The 22,304-nt window shown below is 41.6% G+C and overlaps 1 protein-coding gene across 1 annotated transcript in view; it reads left to right on the top strand.

The window, feature by feature from the left end:
* The window catches only part of ppargc1b (peroxisome proliferator-activated receptor gamma, coactivator 1 beta), a 98,059-nt gene extending 83,530 nt beyond the window's left edge, over positions 1 to 14,529 (top strand). The window contains exons 4-12 of the mRNA XM_073486935.1: positions 1,835 to 1,960; positions 5,497 to 6,556; positions 7,353 to 7,398; positions 9,098 to 9,162; positions 10,158 to 10,815; positions 11,889 to 11,946; positions 12,312 to 12,430; positions 13,428 to 13,555; positions 13,811 to 14,529. Coding sequence (XP_073343036.1) covers positions 1,835 to 1,960; positions 5,497 to 6,556; positions 7,353 to 7,398; positions 9,098 to 9,162; positions 10,158 to 10,815; positions 11,889 to 11,946; positions 12,312 to 12,430; positions 13,428 to 13,555; positions 13,811 to 13,902 — 2,352 coding nt within the window. The 3' untranslated portion in view covers positions 13,903 to 14,529. The remainder of the gene's footprint in view (positions 1 to 1,834; positions 1,961 to 5,496; positions 6,557 to 7,352; positions 7,399 to 9,097; positions 9,163 to 10,157; positions 10,816 to 11,888; positions 11,947 to 12,311; positions 12,431 to 13,427; positions 13,556 to 13,810) is intronic.
* The last annotated feature ends 7,775 nt before the right edge of the window (positions 14,530 to 22,304 follow it).

Here is a 22,304-nt window from a genome sequence, read left to right as displayed (position 1 = left end):
GATAGGTTTATGTTGTGGCCATCAGTCTGGAATATTGCATCTTTGTTTCTGAGAAATCATGATTTTTCTGTTAGGTGGGTATGGTGGATAGTTCTAAATATATTAGCTACTTGCATCCATTACTTATCGTCAGTGTGACCGTCTGCTGGTACTTTACCATCATAAATGTGTGTACTTTTCACGTTTGACACTCACACACTGTCCTTGAGTGTATTTGAGTGTGTATTACACATTTTGTCAAGAGAAAGGGCTGGAATTCAATCTGAAACTGAAGTGATCCAAACTACTGATTTTTCAGGTGTCTACTTTGGCTTTTTAATATTGAAATGCAACTTAGTACACATAGTTGTCCCTCTTTACATATTAATATACACAGTCAGTAACTTTGACTTTCAGAAAAAAGTGCTGTTGCTGTTGTTGTACTTGTGCTGTTGAACTGTCAGTCTCCTCAAGAAAATGAAAGAACACCTGAAATACTGGAACTTCTCCCACTTTGCTAGTCTTACTTCAACAAACACAAATCAGCAAAGAATTTATAATTTTCCCCTCATAGTCACTGACTCCCAAGAGATGAGGACCTCCAACATGGCTGCCAGAGGGTGTGTTGTGTTAACTGAACCCTCCTCGTGCTGGGCTCTTCGCTGTAAATCGTTTGGAAAAGACCTGCATATCCGACTGCTCCAATCCTCATTCCCATCACATCTGTATTTTCCACATCGTCTTCTCCTGGAGCAAACGCTACACAGCTTAGTGGGGGATTTTCTCCCTAAGCTGATTTATATCAGCTGATAGCCCTGTCATGAAGCTAGGCACTGGAATGAATGGATGAATAGACAGATGAAAAAAAACAAAAACGCAATGAAATGATAGTAGAGAATTAGGAGCGGTTGTGTTAATATCCATTTGAAAGGTAATACCCAGGGAAGGACTCGGGAGGGGGGTTGTTCCGTTTTACTCTCTGTGGCTTCCTGTTTGATCTGAAGGAAGGAGTGTTCGGAAAGAAGGATGGATGCGTGAAGGGGATTGATGGAGAGGGCAGATTTGATGTGAGAGCACACAGGTTTAGATGAAGATGAAAAATGGGAAGGGAATGGCAAGTCAGAGGGGATGTTAGCAAAGATTTATGGATGAAAATAGAGAAAAAGATGGAATGATGAGATGAGTGGAAGAGAAAAAGGGGAAGAAAAGAAAGATGGAGAGGATGAGTTGGAAGAAGGGGCAGCAGAGGAGGAAAGAGACAAAAGAAATCAGGAGGGATGAGAAAAAGACCATATGGGGATTGATAAAAAGACAAGACTGGTGGGATGGGGGAGAAAGGGAGGAGCGGAGGTCATATTCTCCATTATTATCGAGAGAGAAATGGTCGAATCCAGCTCTTTAATGGGAAACGTGCATGTGCCATGTAGCTGTCAGCTTTAGGGATGTGATAAATGTACAGTATCGTAACCCCGTGGCCTTTTCTGCACATTATTCCCTTGTACAAACATCCATCTGACGGGAGTTAACAGCCGACAGAATATAGATTAAAAATTGGAGTGAAAGGCCGAAGGAGCCAAATGTTGGACACTTTCATCCCATGACAAAACCTTTTTTTGTATTCTGAATAAAATGTGTAAGAAGTTGTAATGTTTTACCAAAGATGTATCTTCAAGACCTGAATATCATTTTAACAGAGCAAGGGCTCGAAAAAGATTTCCAACTATCTATCCATGTGGAAACATTCGATCCTCAAAAGTACAAAAACAAAAGCACATCCCACCACTGTACAAAATATGCTGGATGCTAATTTGCAAAGTGCACACTAACCGATTCCTCCCATCTTCTTCCTCACTAGCTGAAGAAGCTGCTGCTGACTCCTCCCAACGTGCCCACGGGCATCGACGCACACAAAGACAGAGTCCACGGTCATCGCTATAGTAACAGAAGCCTGCACCTACGGCCGGTCAGACCACTGGTCAAGGTGAGACACCATTTGCTGTAAAAACCTGGTTTACAGTGATAGTTTAATGTGATTTGATGCATTTTGAAATTCTCTCTTCACTTATTCATCCTCCAATAAACCTCCAGGCTTGTTCAGTCTTTCTCAGGCTGTAAAGTAGAACTGAAGCAGTCTGTTCTGTTACAGACTCACATCTCTGTATTCACCAGTTAACGCCTCATTCCCTGTGTCTTCTGAAGTCTGGCGAGATAACAAAATTGGATTTTTCCAATCGCTTCCCCTCAGAGGTGGCGAGTTAAGGCAGAAGTAATTCACTGTTGCGAGCGGGGCCTACAGCCAGCATCGCTGCTGTTGTGCAGAAGTTGTCGAGCAGGTGTCTTGCAGGTCAGAGTCGGAACAATACATCAGAGATTTCAGCATTTGATCATGAATCATTCAGACATTCAATGTGAGAAAAGTTACAGTAATAGGTTGTTCAGAAGTTTGAAATGATCTGTAATGTTTCCCTGACGAGTCAACTCTGAGAGACTGTTCTCTCTCATAACCAAAGTGGAGGTAGAGTGATGTCATGACGATGGATGGTCTGACTTTGACACCAGAGCCCACAGTTTGAGTCCCGTTTCCTGCCAACAGTCAATGTTGATTTCTTTAAACTATGACCGCAATCTTTCCTAAACTTTAACCAAGTAGTTATAGTTGCCTCAACTTAACCAACCAAACACTTTATAGGTTCCCTGATAAGAAAATGCTTATATGAATTCTGTAAAAAGGCACTGACATCATCAGTCCCACCTCCAGCGATTCAATCACGATGGCTTCCTAGGAAGAGGTTTGGTATCAAGGTACATTTTTGGCTTTTTTTAACCTTAACAAGGATAAATTGTCGTGGAACAACTGAAAAACTTTACTTCAGGAGTCAGCAGGATTTGTGGGATCAAGTCCATCTAGCCAGGCCTCAAGCTATGCACTTGTGGCCGAACTCGAAGGGTTTCAACCAATCAGCATCCTTTGAAACTACTGGCAGCTAGAGACAGCAGCTACGGGCTTGATGTAGGTGTGACGACAAGCAAGAGAGGTGAGAAGTTTGTTTGAAAACCACAATGGCGGCACCTCAAGAGGTTAACATAGACATTCTGTAAGAGTTTGATTTTCCAACTGGCTCAGCTGGTGGTAGCGTTCTTCTACTGTTGATCTGATTGGTTGAAGTCGACCTGTGATAGATGGGGATAGATGGATGGATCGTCCAAACAAGTGCCTGTCCTTTTCCAACAAACAGTCTCCAGTTTCTCCTCTCCATATGGTTATGTCAAACCATCTGGCACTTCAGGTTATGAAAAGCTTTAGTCATATTTAAAGTATAAAAACTGGCTTTTAAGCATTTGTATTGTTTAAACCCTCCTTGTGACAGGGACAGAAAGAAAAAGGCAAACTTTCCAAAGTCTAGGCAGCAACAGTTTTTAATTTTCAAATGACAGATATCTCATTTTAGATGAAAAACTCATCAAGCCTTCAAGCTTGCAGAGACCTTCAGGCTGCTGCTTGTGATAGATGTGGTGTTGGGGAAGAGAGGGCATTTACAATGGCTACTGCTGTATGACTTAGCAGTAATTGCATAGCTGCTAGCATTGTGCTTCAAGTGGTCATCGATTACAATACCAGTCATTTATCTTGTAAAAGCACAAAGCACGGTGTGCCTTCCCACAGCCTTCTACTCTGTCTCAAGCAAGGAAGATACAGAATATCCACTGGATGCAGTGCCGGGATAAGCCAAGCCTGTATACATCACACACCCTCCTAACCTCACTGATGCTGGGAGTGTGTGTGTGTCTGTGTGTCTGTGTGTTTGAGCTTTAGTTTTAGAGTAGTGTAGCTTTGCTGTGGCAGATGGCGGAGTATTGACTGACAGGGCAAGAGGGCAACAGTGAATCATAGTCTCTCTCTCTCTCTCTTCACTCTGTATGAGTAATATAGAATCGGCCATTTCATCCCAGCTGCACACTGAATCATCCCTCACAAAGTCGGAAGGAGAATTTACTGCTGTGTGCTCAGTGTTCCTGTATCCAGGGCAGGAAATTGAAGATACACGCATGCGTTCATGAGTCTGTTGTTAGGTTGTTCATTTTTCTTGTTCCCTTGAACAACTGTAGACAGTGTGATGAGATATTTCCAGCACAGCTACAGCAGAGTTTGATAGAAGATTAAAAAAAAAAAAGAACTCTAAAACATCATTAGTAAATGTCAGGTTAAGTGTCCCATCAAGTAAAATACAGAAGGCTTTTTCTAAGGTTGACATTGAGCTTGGATGGATTAAAAGGCATTCTTGAATGTGGACAAAATCAAATATTAATGTATAAGGCTGGTTTAGGGAAAGTGTGCAAAAATATTTGACAACAATTCAACATTAATGATTTTTTTTAAATTACAAAAACACTAATATGCCTCTAGGGGACATTATTTAGATAACATTGGATAATAATATAACAACAATATAAGTCTTTTAGTTTTAAAATAACTTGTATGGACATATTTTAAAGCAATCCACATATTTTAAAAAATCCATGTATTTTTTTTGTGACAATGGGTAAAAACACCAGACAACTAGCCTTACATACATACTTACACCGATCAGCCACATTAAAAGGACTAGCAGGTGAGCACCACTGGTCATCCAGTTAAAATGCAATGTTGTGCTGGGAAACCCTGAGCCCTTGTATTCATGTGGATGTTTGTTGACAAGCACAACCCACCAAAACACCGTTACTGATCAAGTACAACCCCTCATTGCAACGGCATTCCCTGATTCCCCACATCCTAATCAGATTGCGCATCAGTGGGTGGATGTGCTGGAAGAAGTCCGAGCCATGGAGGCCCAACAGTGGTCAGACTTGGCTCTGACCCATCAAAGCATGAACGCAGGACTTCTGGGGGTATCTGGCACCAGGACATTGGCGGCAGATCCCTTAAGGGTTGCAGACCTTTTCCGGCATGTCCCATTGATGCTCGATCAGGTTGGGATCTGGGGAATTTGGTGGCCAGGTCGGTGCCTTGAGCTATTCCTGAGCATTTATTTGATGGGGACCTGGCGGGGATTATCTTAAGCGTGGTCTAATGTTTGGGTACTGATCAAAATGACTGGCAGAGGAACTGACCAGAAAGGTCATACCTTGGAATATTGTAACATTAAGGTCTTGTAGTCTGTACTCTAGTTCACAGACAAATTAAATGAGATCAGGATTACATGTCTAGATCATCTCCATTTGCCCTCCCTTCACAAATTCAAACCTTTTTATTTATCCTTTAATCTGTTCATTTGGTTCACTTTAGCTGAACTATGGTTTCAGTTTTTCCTTATTGTCAATACCAGCATTAGAGGTTGTTTAGACTGCCAAACCAGGAAGGAGAAAGACTGATGCCGTGGAACATTTTTCTAATAAGACTCATTTGTGTTGTAAGTGACCGCAATTGTAAGACTGGAGCAAAAACATTTAGACTGCAATCTACAAACAGTTTGAGGATTAAGTTTCTCACTGGTGGTGTTTGTGTGTCTCCACCCTCAGAGTGACCTCCCTCTGGAGCGGAAGCCCCGAGCAGTGCGTCCAGCAGGCCGCCTGTGCACCGAGCTCCACCGCCACCTCACCACCGCCCAGGACTCGGAGGATGCCCCGGCTCCAGACACAGAGGAGGACGAAGAGGAAGAAGACGAGGACAGTGAGTCGGAGGATGAAGAGGAGGAAGGCGAGGAAGAAGAGGAGGAGTCTTCCAGCAGCGAGGTGGAGGGTGTGACAGTTGTGGCTGCTGTTCCCACTGAGCCAGTCAAGCCTCAGTTCAGCTCAGAGAAAGAACTCCACTCAGTGGTGGAGCTGATCACATACATGCACACCTACTGCCTGCCCACACGCAAGCAGCAGGGCTGGGAGCGTAAGGACCGTGACCTCCAGAGGTCTCGGGCCAGACCTGAAGCCCCCCGCCTGACTGCCACAAACTCTCATAGCAGAGTTGTCTTGGTGGCTACTCCTGGGACTAGTGGAGGCTTGACAGGGGCAGGCAACAGTGCCCCGAGGAGGCTTCCCTTTGCAAGGCGAAGGGAGATGAAGGCCAACTCCCTTCTCCGTGAGCTCCTGCAGCAGAGCAGCTCTTTCGATGTGAGCAAGCCTTACAGACTGCACAGCCCTCCCTACTCCCACACCCACAGCCCCAACAAAGGAGGAGTATCTGCTCCTTCTGCCCTGGCTAAATCAGCCCCAGCCCACTCCCCCAGCTCCACCACCCCTAAACTGGAGCTTCGTAAAGACACTTCCTCCCCTGAGAGGAGAAACTCCTTGTCCTCTGAGGTGTCTCAAAGCCTGGAGGAGACAGCAGAGGATGGCGGCTCCTTTTCAGTACGGCGCTCTCGACGTCTTGCCTCCTTCCCCAGCCGCTTCGCCAAAAGGCTGCGGCCTGGACGGGCAAGGGAAGGAGAATGGAAGGACAAGGAGGAGAAGGAGGAACGAGCAGGGGTCAAACTCCTGCCAACCCAAGCAGGAGGGGGAACCACAACTGAGACACAGCCGGAGCATCTAATGTTGGGTGACGGGAGCCGCGGTGCAACAGAGCCGACCAAACCCTGCTGCCACAATGGTGAGATGGATAGAAAAGTAGCAGGCTACAGTCATAGCACAGGTTTTTATTCTCCATTTATAGCTGCTAATATCTGACTAATTGTGATCCATATCTCATAGGGTTTTTTAAAAGGCTTAGGTGCTGCACCCAAGCCATTTGGGGTACTACCTAATAACTAAATGACTTTTACCAGATATTATGTTCACATATGGTGTCCAGTGGACTTCCATAGCAAGTTGAAGTCTTTCAGGTCCTTGGGTGTTGTTATCTTCAAGCTTTTCCAACTTCTGCTGCACAGAAAGGGTCCAAAATTATGTGAAATTGCTCTTTAGGGAGGAACCCCAAACCGCTTGCCAAATACATGCACCTAAGTCTTCAACAAACTTAGGGAACACACAATCTCATATAAACTATGAAAGTTGGATCCATTGTTTGGCTTTCTATCCATTTTTGTCTTGTCATCCTCTGTGCCAACACCGTCGTAGGATTGACTGACTGTCCTTGGAGATGTGAGCATTGTAATATAAGTCCCACATATTGAAACTCTTATGTCTCACCATTAGATTAAAAACGTAATCCATGAGATTCAGACCACAGCTGAAAGAATGTCCTAGGAAATGTGACTGCTGATCACACTGATTATTAAGATCTGAGTCACAGAAAAGGTGAGAAATACCAGTTGAGACACTCTGTTGCAGTGTGAATATAGCCCAGGACACAAACACACTTTCATACTCATTCTTACGAAGGGAAAAATCACAGACACAGATATTCTGAGCTGTAATGTAATGGTTGCCTTTTTTTCTGATTGCAGAAAAGCGAGCCTGCCTCTGTCTGCCTCTCAACCCCAAGTCCACCGGGTGAGTATCTCTATACAAAGTACCTGCTGTGTTTCATCATACAGTCATAGCTTTATAAAACTACTCCTTCATTTTTCATGCAGTATCTAGCCTGCAGTAGCAGAGTACTTAATGTTGCAAAAGCATCAATTAATGAATGCCTTTTTGTCTCGTTCTCCTACTGCTCTTTCAGTTGTGTTTAATGCTACATAGTGAAATTTCAAATAATTTCAATTGAAGACTGAGACAAAAACGCAGCATCAGTATTGTTTAATTTGGTTTTCTGATGCAGAATATACAAAATTACTGTATTGTCCCAAGACTTGTATTTACAATGCCTGACAGAGTATAGCATGGCTGGGCGTTTTTTTTCAAATTAGAGTCTGATGTAAATTCCAAATTCAATGGTAGTTATTGTTCCACGTTGATAAAGCATTTAACAAAATGGGAATCATTTATTTATGAGTACTGAGCGAGAGACAGAATTCTTGAATGAGCTGAGGATTGTTTCAGCTATACTAATCTAATACCTGTAAACATGCAACTTACTGCGTTAATCACCTTTGCTGTAATTTGTAAAATTCTGCACTAATTGATTTGATCCTATTTGGGTATTTTACTTTATTATCTCAATACTATAATCTAATACTTCACAATCTGGCACTAGTCCATTATTAATACAGTTTCACTTCAACAATGAAGTGTTTGGCTTGGAGATTTGTTGCTAACTGTAGCAGAGCAGTTACTGAATGACAAATACAACACAACACCAAAATACATTGTTACAGTGAATACACTATAACTTTGACAGCAATATCTAGACCACACGAGATCCTAGATGTCTCACCTAAAGAGTTCCAAGGGAGTAAGAACATGAACAAAATTACCAAACTGTCGTCATGCTTCAAAAGGAGAGCCTGGATCCATTTTTAATGCATATCAGCAAGCAGGGTTTGCAGTCATGTCATGTATAATCTTATAAGACTGCATAATATTCTGAACTTGTAACAAGATAAACCGAGCCCAAATTCAGCAGTTTTATTCCAGCATCCCTAATGAATCGGGACCCTTGGCTGGCTTGCTCAGATTTTAATCTGTGCCAGACAGAGTGCCCTCACTGCTCTTACTTTTCCAAATTAACCTCCCCACCCATTCAGCCTCAAACCCTGGAACTTCTCCAGTTACAACCAGTCAGAAAGCCGAATGATTTTCCTGTACAAACCCCTGGCATCAGTCCATCCTCTAAATGAATCTGTCTTCTGAAGCGCTCACCAAAAAGACAAAAAAATTTGTTTCTTTTTTTTATTTTACTCTCCTGTTCTCTGTGGAGGGTAAGTAATATCCCCGCCTGAAGCCAATCCACTCGGCACTGTTCCTGCCTTTCATGGCAACTGGAGAAAGAGAAATAGACAGCCAGAAATAGAAAGCAGAAGAAGAATAGGGGAGAGGACAGCGGAGTACATATGGTTGTTGTGATAAGAAATGAGGAGCGCCGAGAAATGCCAGTAGCATTTACAGGGAGAAGCATAATTCAAATTCAGCAGACATCAGCTGAAACTGTGCTGTTTTTACTTTAGGGTTTTACTGAGAGCCTTTTAAGGCTGTTATTGGATTCATGTGGACTTGGATGTGAAAAATACAACAGATTCCAACATGACACAACAATCTTAAATTTCTCTCTCTCTCCCCCCTTTGATTTCTGTTGTCTCTTCACCACCAGAGAGTCCCAGTACAGCACCAAGCCTTTTGAGCAAACGCTCAGTGTGGATCTGTGTGGAACAGCAGGTAAACACAGCTCACGTTCACTCAGTTGTTTGTTGGGATACACTGTACATCGATGTCAGCAGGTTACAGCTCTAAAAGATACAATCTTAAGGGACAGAGATAGTGGGACCAAATCTCATTTTGTTTGGGATTGGAAGTAACAGGAAGTTGTGCATCAACATTGTTAGAGATTCCTATTTGAGCTGGAGACGCTGAAAGTGTCTCAAAGGAGCATTATGTAAGTTAATTTAAAAAGTTCAAAAATAACTCTTATTAACAGATTGTCAAACAATAGCAGTTTGGACTTCATGTCAAAGATATCTACTGTATATATTGTGTTGCAGAGATACTACTGAAGGTAGCATGCTAACCAGATAGCTCAAGCCTGTCCCATCTCGTAATACCACCTTGGACCTTATGAGGTGATAGTGAGTCATAGTAGCCTCCAGTCTGTCCTCAATCCAACAACACTACAGTGCTTTTCTTGCTGGGTTTGGGACCTGTCATCCCAGGGCTAACCCTGTCGTAACCCCAGTTCTGTTGGCCATTCTCTTGGCTCCGTTTCAGCCCATTCTGGTGACGCTACATGCCATCATTCCCTGCTGGTTCTCCCCGCTGTAAGCCTCAAAATGTCTCTGACTGGTGGTCCAAAGCTCCTGTGGTCCAACACTTACCTGGCGCTCTAAGCTCCTAGTCAGAGTCAGCTAATAGGACTGCCAGCTTATGGCTGATTCAGCTAACTGGCTAATGGCAGCTACAGTTAGTGGTTACTTTGGTGATATGTTGCCCGCTATTTGTTTGGAGTATGAATTCAACAGCTGGCCATTTTGTATTTTTGCTGATTAGCTTAGCTTAGCATAAAGACTGAGGAAGGGGAGAAACAGCTAGCTTGGCTCTCAATATTAACACATTACATCTGCTGTAAAACTTTCAGGTTTTGGTTATTTGTTGGACTGTTCCTTGGCTGGCGCAGTGTGTATCCTGCTCATGCGAGTATCTCTTCCCTCCCCCCTCAGGTCTCACCCCTCCCACCACCCCACCCCACAAACCAGTGGAGGATGAGCTCTTCAAACCGGCAGAGGGAGGAAAGGGCAGTGAAGTCACAGGTGGTGGCAGCAGTGGCGATGGTGGAGGAGGTGGCAGCGAGTCTGTTCACCTTGCTTCAAACACCAATGTTGCCACAAAGGGCTCATCCTGGCTGAGCCGTGGCCACCACCAGCGGAAGCTTCCAGAGCAGACGGAGCTGTATGCCCAACTGCGGCGCATGGGCCAGGCTGGTGAGAGTGACACCCACTGCAGCTTTGGCGACCACGACTACTGTGCGCTCAGCCTCGGGGAGAGTCGCAAGCGTAGCGCTGCCATGCTCGGTGCCATCTTGCAGGCGCAAGGAGGGAGCGACGGAGTTGGCACACTAACACCAAAAACAGCCGAAGATCAGGTATTGGATGGAAAAGGCAAGGACGGCGGAGAACGGCTGCTGGTGTCAGAAGTCGCAGAACCGCTTGAGAAGCAGACACTGACAGCGGTGATATCATCGCCGCTGTCGGACTGCCAGTCGGCAGCCGCCACGCCCCCAGTCTCAGAGGAAGAGGCGGATCGCTCGTCTGCATCTCGCTCACCCTCGCCTATCCTCCACCTGTGTCCCGACTCCCCCGCCAGCAAGACAGACTCCAGGTGAGACAGAGAGACAATGAGTGTGAGAAGATGTGGGTCGAGGAGATTAGATTAACAGTGAAATGCAGGGTTCAGATAGAGACAGCGGACAGAGAGAATGTGGCAGAGAGAACACAGAGTAGAACACAGTATGAAACTCAGAGAGAAAGGGAAAGAAAGAACAATTCTTCATTCTTCAAAGGACATTTATTGTATCCAAGGGTGACTCTTAAGTATAGTTATCTGAGCATATTGTACCACATACGGCAAACCAACTGCTTCGCAACACAGACTCTACAGTCTGAATCTACTCTTGTGTAGCTGTAAAAAAGAATGGCCAGAAGCACAGTGTTCTTGCAAAATTTGAATGAAGGGATATTATAGTGTGAGATTCCTCTATAGAAACAGTACGGCTCAGTACAAACTCAAGAACATGTTGTGAAATCTGGTCATCGGACTGAGTCTGGTATGGTCCAGAGGACACACAGCGAAGATGTGATATAAGATGGCAACTTCCCAATAAGGGCCTTGTAGACAAACACAAATAAATACCTATCACATCTCTCAAACAGAAAAGACCGCCCGAGTTCTATTTATACAGGATGCAATGATGAGTGTTATAAATATCACTGGTCATAAACCTAAGAGCAGAGTGATAGACAACATCCAAGGGCTTAAGAGTAGAGGCAGATGCATGCATATAAATCACTTCACCATAATCCATAAGACTGTAATCGTTCTATAAACAACTCATGTAAACATTTTAATCACAGACTGCACTGTTAGTATAAGGTCAGTACTCATTTCTATCCCTGTAAGTTACAGTTACTTGACTGTCTCACACAGAAGAAGGTCAGTGGTCATATTACTTCTGTACACAGAGGACAGTGACAGAGAAAAGTGAAGGTAATGTAAGAAATGAACAGAGCCTTGCCGTACTGCAGTCAGAGGGAGAAAGTCTTCTTTTTTTGCCGCAGTTTCACCTGTTTCCTCATGTCTGACATTTTAGTTTCACCTTGTGTCCGTCCTTATCTCACTTACCATCCTCTCTCTCTCTCTCTCTCTTTCCCCTTTTCTTCCTCGTCCTCTCTTAGTGAGAACTCGGAGATCTGTCCCGACGACAAGCAGAGGAACAAAGCCAAGTCTGATGAGGTACAAAGAACGTTCACGTCCTATAGTTCTTCTGCATACTGTCATGGGGTGCAAACTCCACCCCGATACCCTGAGTTCACTGGCAGTCCCGACTTTTAAATATACCTCTAAGGCAAATGGTCCATGCCCTAACAACCCCCCCCCCCCCAAAGATAATCTAATTGTACATGTAATCGTAGATGAAAAACAAGGATATGATGTTTCGTCAGATGCATACTGCAGCTGCAAGATCAGAATAATATGCTACATGTAAATGAAGACAGTATTGCGGCCCGACACTCAGCCTTCCTGCTTCAGTTCCCACATCTATCTGTATTCCATATTGTCCTTTGTCCTGACTGTTGCCATGGTTTCCCTGTTGCCAGGACAACTGCCAGGTGTTTTACATCCACAACCTGCCAACCAGCGTGACCCAGAACATGCTGAGGAAACGCTTCCAGGTTTTCGGCAAAGCAGAGGACTGCAAAGTCATCATCTGCAACGAGTAAGTGTCCTGATCCGGATTCCTTTGATCTGAAGAGAGGAGATACTGGATGGGAACTTTTTTGAAGATACAGTTAACCTGTTTTTTGGGGAGTTTTTTCACTATGAGTTGCAGTTTGTGTGCATGACTTTATATTCAGATGGAAGAATAATGCCAATAATGGAAGAATAATGCCAATAATGTCATTAATTCATACTAAATTGAGACGTTAGTGCTTGTAAGGTTCCTGGGCTTGGTAAAGTATGTTCATCGAGTTCATCTTTTTAAAGGTCTTCTACAGAACTGAAAATGATAAACTTTCTAAAACAGAATCCTTAAATCTACTATCTCTCACCTGAAATACAAAGTCAGGCCTAGTTGTACTATTGTAATAACTATTGCAGCAGTTTGAGCCTTTGAGATTCTGTCCCAACGTGGAGTATACTGAGCAGCAATTTGTGATTATGCCCCCTATAGTTTTGGAGCTACCTTGGAATTCTGGCCATTTCTTACAAATTACACCTTTTAAACCCAATACTGAAATATAGATAACCACTGAGTGCTTACTGTCTAGCACTAACAGCAGTCCCCAGGTGCGTTGGGTTCTGTACACCATAACAAAAAAAATCAAAAATAATAGACACAAGGAATACTCAGACTATTGTCCTTGACCAAGGGACTGACCTCAGAACAGGAGTTGGTCCCTGGGCTTTGCACTGTTGTTGGCCACTGCTCCTAAATAGTTGGAATGGGTTAATTAAATATGACTTTAAAAAGTTAATAAAGGTGCTCTCTGTCCTCTGTTTGTTGTAAACAAACCCTAACATTTGTCTTTTCACTTATTTTAGACATTTGTTCTTTTAAATTGATAGAGGTTTAAAATATAAGTATAATATAATTATAATACTATGAATTTCTCCATATCTCATGGTGCCAGTATGTACCTTCATCATTGCCTCAAAGCTAAACTGTCAATATTTTAATGCATCTGTGTGTGTCTCTACCTGTGTGTCTGTAGGGAGCGCTGTGGCGTGATAAAGATCCGCCAGCCTGGGGTTCAAAGACACTGGAGAGAACGGGAGACTGTTTTCCAGAATGGACCTGCGGGCCTGAGGAGGCTGACAAGGAAACGCTACATAGATCTTGGTAATGAACATACACACACTGACAGAGTTAGAAAAGGCCAAAATAATAAACTTGTATGATCTGCCTGCATTGGGATGGCGGCCGACCCGACCTACTATCCCAAAGCATCAGTATTTGACGAGTTGGCAATGAGACTCGTAAAACTTTCTTACAAATTGGACCCTTGAGTAAATTGTACTCCAGAGAAACTAAGAGGGAATATTCTCTACAAAGATCTGCAATTTGACTTGTATTTTTTTGTGTTCTGTCCTGTAGATGAGGCAGGTCCGGGCCCCGTCAAGAGCAAGTACGATGCACTGGACTTTGACACACTGCTGAAGGAGGCCCAGAAGTCCCTGCACCGCTGACAGCACAGTGCCCCTGACTGGCCAGCCTTAGTAAACTGCAGCAACAAGCCTCCGACTACACGGCTCTGCCCTCAGACAGGCCTCTCAGTACCTCCACACAAGGCAACCTCGCAAAATGTTTACATTTTTACCATTGGAATAAAGTAACGATAAGGACCTTGTTTTTTAAGTTTCTTTCACCGGAGGATACTGCTTAAAAACGAGGACGCCACTGGGAGTTTAAAGGAGTGAACGGACAATGGAGGAAGTAGGACTTTTAACAGCAATGGTACAACAACTACAAACGATTAATGATACAGCTGTCTGCTGAACAACAATAACAAAGCTGTCTGTGTTGGTGACATCATCGCCCCGCCTTGGGAGAGCGGGCATGAGAGACCTCTGTAGCAAATCCTTGCTATTCCTGCGTTGCGTTGGTCGTCGTGGTGTGTGTTTCTGCGTGTGCGTGTTCTTTGTTCTGTTTGTTTTGTAAGAAAAAAAGAAAAAAACCTCCCTCTTTCCGGTTACAGGTGGTGAACCTGCAAGCTATGTTTGCCATGAAGTTGTGCGGTTGTATAACCAGAAAAAAAAAAAAAAACCTGCTTTGTTTTAGCGAAAAATTGTGGATGTTATAAATTTTAAAAATCTATTGTGTGTGCGTTATGGACAAAGAGTATATAAAAAACATTTAACGTAATCATTTGATGACTGATAAAGTTTACAAATCTAAAATGAAGAAGAAAAAAATCATGTTTTTTTCTTTTTTGTAATTGTAGTGCTTCCTTGATTTGATCTATGCACTGTAAGGAGGTAAATGTCTCCGCTGTCCTCCACTTTCCCCCTTTTGACTCTAATCTCTAACTCTGCCATGCTGACTATTCTGGCTTCTGCTACTGGCTGCTGCAGGCTCTGTTTGATAGGCGTTAATACGTCAAGACACTGACTTGGTCCAAGGAGAAATTTCACCTCAAAATAGCTTCCAAATTAAAGCATTTATTGGAAAAGCACTTCAATTTTGTGTACGTACATGTTGTGCACTGGCTTCAGAATAAGCTTAAATAGGATCCCAGTTGAGATCCACTTTTTCAAAATCCCTATTGGTCACAAGAAGTTTCAAGTGTCACTTAATTTCAAAAAATATTGACTGTATGGTTCAAAGCATCCTTGAAATATATTCCAAAATATAGAGGACCACTGTTATTGAACACTTACTTATTGTTATATCTATTGAAAAAAATAAATGTAGCTTTAACCTTTCCATTCAGACAATGGATTGTCCATGTATACAAACAAAAATGTTTGGGCTACATGTTTATCCCGGGTGAATTTTCTCCACATCGTGCAGGGTCTTGATGCATCTCTCATAGGGTCCCACTGAACATGTGTCCAATAAAGGCTGCAGCCTAACGACACCCCCGAATGCCACAGCCAATGCAACAGTTACTGTTTACATTTGGACTGCAGCAAGCAGGAAGAAAATGGGGAAATAAAGTTGGTAGCCATTGGCACTTTCAGTATTGAGCTCAGTATGAATTCATCAGATCCGCACCTTGTCCAGTCCGATCTTCTTTCACATAAAGTCCATCAGTTGTTACAGTGCGAAAGTCCTGTAAGTGGAATATTCAGCTATTTGGATTGCCCATGAATCTTTATTTCATTGTGCGATGAGTGATTGGTGTTGGGTTAGCTTGACGTTGGGTTTCAAAGTACAAAAAAGGCCAATTTGCTCCCCGTAGTCCACCCATGGAAGTATTGCCATTTCTAGAAGATGAATCTGCCGGTTCAAATGGAATGTATTCAAGAATCTGAATGTATCTGAATCTATTGTGTTTTCCCCATTTCTGCTTGCCCAAAGATTGTGGAGCTTTTTGGTGCTTTTTTTAAAAAAGGTAGACTTGCTTAGTCACCCGGCTGACTGCATGTGACTGATTCTGGCTTGAAGTGCAGTCCGGGTGGTGCCTAATTTACATTCCCTGACGCAGCCAGTAGCACCCGCCGTGAAAAAGGGAGAGAGCCTCCAAGCCTGCCAATCTGGTGGCACCACACCGCCACCTGCAACACAGCCAGGGAAGGAGCGAGGGGTGGGCTTGAAAGTAATGATAAGTTTCGGACGAGAATCTTATTTCTTGTTTGGGAGGTACTGTATCAGCTGAGCATCTCTACCTCACATCCATCCCTATATGTTTTTGTTTTGTTGTCAGAAATGTTCTCTGTGTGAGGGTTTCCCCAGCTGATGGGTGGTTATGGGTAGTTTTGGGGTTTGTGTTTGATTTTTTTTTTTATACTATGACTCCTTCTACCACTAAGCCCCTCATTGGGGGAATAATCTCTCTCTCTCTCTCTCTCTCTCTCTCTCTCTCTGTCACTCTCGCTCTCTCTAACCCTTTCCTTCGCTTGCCTCCTAACGGTTTTAAGCGTGTCCGTTTCTTGGAGTCTCGATCTTGTGTCCTTGTGTAACTGAGTGTTTTGTCTTTGTCTCGTGTTTGAGTCGGACACTGCTGACGCTTGCAGGTCGGTTAGGAGGGGACGGGAGGGGTTGAACGGTGGCTTGGTGGCTGGTTGGTCCTTGAGGGCGCTTGGAGGGGAAGATTCCCAATCCCTTCCCCCCTGCCCTCATTTTCTTGTTTCCTCCAGGGACTCACCATTCCTACCGATTTACCTGTTCCTCCCCTCCTTTCCCAGGAGTTTCAATAAAATGCAGCCCGACTCTCTTGCTAACTTTAACTCTATCGCTTTCTGTCTCTCGGTGGGTTCGAGGCCTAGTCTCCAGGTCTTACCCAAACCCTGCTTTTTAGCAGATAATCCCTCTTTCCTCAACCTCTTCCTTGTCGTTTCTCTATCTAATCAACTCCTTGGTAACACACACAAAAAATTGAATGTTTACATCACTCGATTCTCCTTTGACTTTATTAGGAACGCACACTAAGTACAAAGGCGCCTTATTCAGTGTTAAAAAAATAACAGCGAGTGAAGTGGCCTGGAGCAATGCATCTTCTCCAGGCTCACTGATGTCCAAATCTAACAAAAACAATTTAGTGCTATACATACTGATTGAGAAACAAGGTGTCAACTTTTAAAAAGGAAAAAAAAAAAAGTAGAAATTTCAACAAACCTAATCGCAAACAACTGAATGAGTATTTGTGCTTAGTATGTATACTACTAAAAAGTGAGAGAATGTGCTGGTTTACATATTAAAAAAGAAAATATATTATAATATATGAATATAAAATGTGTACATAGCACTATGCCTCGTTGTAAACATAAAATGTATTGTGTGTTTTTTTAAAAGGTGGCGGGTCACAGATGATTGCTAATCAGACAGGAGATGGTCAGGTCGATTTTTGCTCCAATGAGTTCATGTTTGTTCAGTACAGGGAGGAAATTAAGGGAAAAAATTAAGTTGAAATGACTTCACGCTAAAGTCCAACACTGTTGTAAGAGAAAGACAAAAAAGATCCAAGTATCCCTTTAGACTATCACACTAGAAGGTTCTATTTCTTTGCTGTTTATGAAATGACTAAATATTTTTTAATGTTTTTTTTCCTGTTTTCTTAAAAAGCAATTTGAAATGCAATACATAATAATCTTATCTTTAACACAGCCTTTCCGAAAAACCGAGGTAATAATGTACAGTGTGTGGTTGGTTGTGGAACGGCAACATGGGCAATCTTTGAGCTGCGGATTCAATAGGCTATACTGTACTGTATGTAGACTGCTGTTAAACACAAAAAAATCATAAAAACAAACTACAGGAAAAATGTGGTCAGTTGTGTCGTAAACACATAACACATATACGAAACAAATTGTACTAATATACTCTTGCACAAATAACGTCCCAAGTAGTGAAATACCTTCACAATATTTTCTTCTCATTGAAAGGAAGCTGTCGTAACTATGTTATTACCACATTTTGATGGTGCACAGGTTTGTTCAAATCTGAGTTGCACTGAACACTTACATATATAACAGTAACAGCTAATAACTAATCATATATGACTCTGGTAATGAAACGTGGGAGGGAGGAAAAGATTAGAAAAAAATACAGTTGTTGCTGGTTTGACCCATTTAAAGTTTCAGACTAGTTGATACGGATGAGGTAGGCACTGTAGAAGTCCCAGTTTCACTGCTGCACCCTTGTTTCATCCCAAATAGGAAGCATTTGGATTAAATAAATTACATTCAAAGTAACAGAATCAGATAATGGTCCAACTCGCTGAGTGGCATGAGAGTTTTTATGTTTGTAAGATAATGCAGTACTAAACCAAGATAGATAACAGGGCATCGTCCATCGTCATCGATCACTGATCCCTGTACCATCTGAACATTGTGACTTCATCTAACTGCTCCCTTTGCTGGTGACGGAAGACAGTTATCTTGGCTGGGTGTTACAAAGATAAAATAACTCATCGTTGACTTTTGGACATGTACTGTCTTCTGAATGAAAGTCCTGTGCTTGTGTAGCCCAATGATCCACCCAAACCACCACCCTATGCAGACTGTCGCTCTTTATACTCCGTCACCTGACTTCCTTCTTTTGCTACCATAATAATTACTACGGCCACTAGAGGTCGCCACCTAACGAGAAACGTAATATAGGTTGTAATATGTTGCTTTCACATTTGACCTATATGGCAGTTTTTCTGATGAGGACAGACTGAAACTTCCACTAGTTTGAGAAAATCTTGCGACCGCAGCATGTAATGGGATTTCTACAATGGCTGCCACTGTGCCTGTGAGGGTACCTCCATTGCTGTAGAGGTGAATGACATCAAAACGACCCCATTTTTCATCATGGCAAGCCTTAAAAATCAATTGGGGGTGGGGAAATGAAGCTACCACTAGCTTTTATTATTACTGTCTCAACTCCTTTCCAATCCAATGTGGTTTATTATTAAATAATTACTGACGTAATTAAAACTTTTTTCAATAGCCATATTATAAAAAGGTATATACATATATATGAATATATATTTGTGTGTTTGTGTAGATATCTAGATAATTATATACTTTCTTATAGAAAACTTTGATGTTGACCATTCTCCTCAGTGTTTTGAGAACACGTTGACACATTTCAACATAATAATACCGCTGTCCGCTTTGGTCTAGGTCCTAGGTCGATGGACAACGAATCCAAATAATAAAAAAAAAAGTAAAAAAAAAAAAACTTCCAAAGGGAAATACCCTCATCAGAATGCAATACCTTTCTTTCCACTCTTCATTTAAAAAAATGGAAAATGGCAAGAAAACCATAAAACTTGATAGGCAAGTTGACCAAAAAATAAAACTTCAACAATAAAAAGCGTGGCTCGTGACGGCTCGCGAAAAATATTTTTCAACGGCCGTGTCGGATTCAGTTTTATAGATGTCATGTTTCCAATGCCATGGCCCACTGAAAACACTTTTGTTTTTATGTCACTTACCATTTCTTTAGTTTGGAAAACAATGTATCTGTCAGCTAAGTACACCATCAAATTTAGCCCCTACCAGGACAGAAGTGCTTGCAATACAAGCCTGACTCTGGCTTCAGATTCCACTTCTGCATAAAATGATTGTGTCACATTTCAACATCAACAGTTGTACAATACACAGAAAATAATGGGTAATCTGTCAAACTTGATGGCAACAGTGATGTCAAATAGGCACTTAGTAGGGACTGCAAACTGTCAAAATCTGCTAAATGTGAGTGGGTGTTTTGTTTTGTTTTTTTGGTGGAGGAAAATCTTTTGACATAAGGGCATACATTGTTTTTGTTGTTTTTCATTATTATTGATTTTATTGTCTATTTACATCTAATGACTATCAAATTCACATAAATGATTTTCTTGTTTCTTTTTTAACTTAGTTTTTGGTAAAAACAAAAAAGGTAAATACTGCTAGTGAGATTTTATATTTTTACATATGTTGGTTTTATTTTGCGTTTCTTCTTTTTTTTATTTATACGCCACTTAGTTTGGATGTCTTTAAATGGTGTTATTTCTCCGTTTTGTGTGATTTCATATGTCTTGAGAATGTGGAGACAAAGGCATTTCAGTATTTTTGAATTGTTAAAATCTAGTTTCATAGAAGCGGAAGTATCTGATGTTATAAATTATATTTTAATTCATGTAAATAGTTTAAAACAGAAGACTATGGCTTCCTTTTAAACTGAATACATTTCTCTTCAGAGATTGTTTACATTATGAAACTGTAGAGATGTGCTCCTCATATACTGTATAAAGTACATATATTCATTGATTTGCCTCCAAAAAATAAAATCCTAATGAACAGCAGTCTTTTGGTGCATGTTGTGGTTTTTTGAACAAGAAAGAAATGAAGCATTGGAATTTAAAGAGCTCACTGTTGACTGGGCTTTAAAACATCCAAAGAAAGCTTGCAGGAAATGTGTTTTTATTTTAAAACTGCTTTTGCACCAGAATTATCTGAATGAAGATGGGTCGAACACATTTAGTTTGGTTAGTATAAAAGGAGAGGAGTGGCCTGATTTTATATTTTTCTTATTATAAACAAATCCTGTGAAAAGACCAGAAACAACAGTGCACCTTTCAAAAACCTTTCCATGTTCTGTCTATGGCCCATTTTATGTGTATACTAAATGGGTAAAAGCAAGTAGAACAATCTGGTAAGTTAATCATAATCATAATCAGAATCAGAAATCCTTTATTTGTCCCGCAAATGGGGAAATTCCTTAGTCACAGCAGCCAAAGGACAGTATCACACTTAAACAATAATAAAAAGTAAAAAAATAAACAATAAACAATATAATAAGAGATAAGAGACAAGAAATAGAATTAACTCGTATATACAGTACATAGTATTTACAATATGAACTTGGTATTTACAATATGACATAGTATGATAATATGAACAGTGTAAGTATAAGCAGTTTGGTATTTTTATTTACAAACAATAAATAATAAATATGGGTATTAAAAATTGTCCAATTAGTGCAAACCAGAAAGTGTGTGGAAAGTGTGTGTGTTAAGAAAATTACATTAGCGTAACGCAGCCTTAAGTCATATCATGATATAACAATGCCCAAAATCTGAGACAATATACTGTATAGTCAACACATATACACATGTGACATGCCTCACTCTCCACAGTCATCTACCAAACACACCTTCACAATTTGATGGTCTCTTTCTCTGGCCTGCCAATGCCGCTGCCCACCTAGGCATTCACCTGCAGCCTCTGGCTAGGCTCAGGGGTTTAATGTGTTTGCTCGTCACTCCCCAATATCCCAGTTTAAACATATCAGTGGGGAGTGATGATGTGAGAGCCTCGCTGCCAAAAGAACATTGTTCTGCTGCTGTACTAGAAATTTCAATTTTAGGTTTACTGACTGAAATGTTATTTTTGCTTTTGATGAAAAGTTGTTTAATCCAGTCGTCTCTTTATACAACATCAAACATCTGTGGAACGATGATGTCCTCAAAACTTAATTTTAGTACCTCAAACAGAAAGTGAGCCCGATCTCTGCAAAGAGCTGTCAGTGATGAAACCTGCCCAGTTGGGTGACACATCCTCAGTGTACTTGTACCCTGGACAGTAAACTTTTGTTTCGGCCCTACACAAGTTATTTTTAAGTAGGCCTGGGCAATATTGATACAATATTGTTATCATGATATGAGACTATACAGTATATTGTCTCAGATTTTGGACATTATTATATCATGATATGACTTAAGTGTTGTCTTTGTTGTTTTTTCTATTGTAATGTTTTACATGCTTTTACCCATTTAGTCATCATATCCACATTACTAACGATAATTCACCAATAATCATCCCTACAATATTGTTGCAATATCGATATTGCAATATTCAGTCAATAATATTGTGATATTTTGTGGCCCAGTCTTAGCATTAATGAAGTGGTTTTGAGGAGATAGCAGCACTAACATTTCACTCATATCTACTTCTGTCTTAAGGTGAGAAATCTCTTATGATTGGCCAAGTTATCATCATAATATTACAGATGCATCTTTTATGGACTGAAGAGCTACTGTAGAGACGATGTGACAGTCTACAGGTGTTTTTTTTTTATTGTGTCCACCCACAATATGTTCTTTTGTCTGCGATAGGTCAGCACTGCTTTTAAAACACTTGCATTCGCTCTATAATTATGTGTACATGGTTATGGTTGTAAATCATAGGGTTTCTCTGTGATATGTTGTTTGCACTTGCTGCTGCAATGAATCATCTCTCACTGGGATCACACACAAACACACAAAAACAAATGTCAGTTTCTCAGAGCACTCCTTACAGTTTGAAGATCGTCACGCCTTGTGCCTGCCTGAGTGTTTACATGTGTTTGTATACAGCTGAGTCTAAATCATTCTTTGGAGAGATTCATAAAGCGGCATGGACACTCCCCGTTCTCCATTCTTCCCTGGTTAAAGAGCATCCTATTAACAGGCCGTTCG

The sequence above is a fragment of the Pagrus major genome, chromosome 18, assembly GCF_040436345.1.
Source record: "Pagrus major chromosome 18, Pma_NU_1.0".
NCBI lineage: Eukaryota > Metazoa > Chordata > Actinopteri > Spariformes > Sparidae > Pagrus > Pagrus major.
Note: the sequence above shows the minus strand (reverse complement) of the source record. Positions and strands in the feature narration are given on the sequence as shown.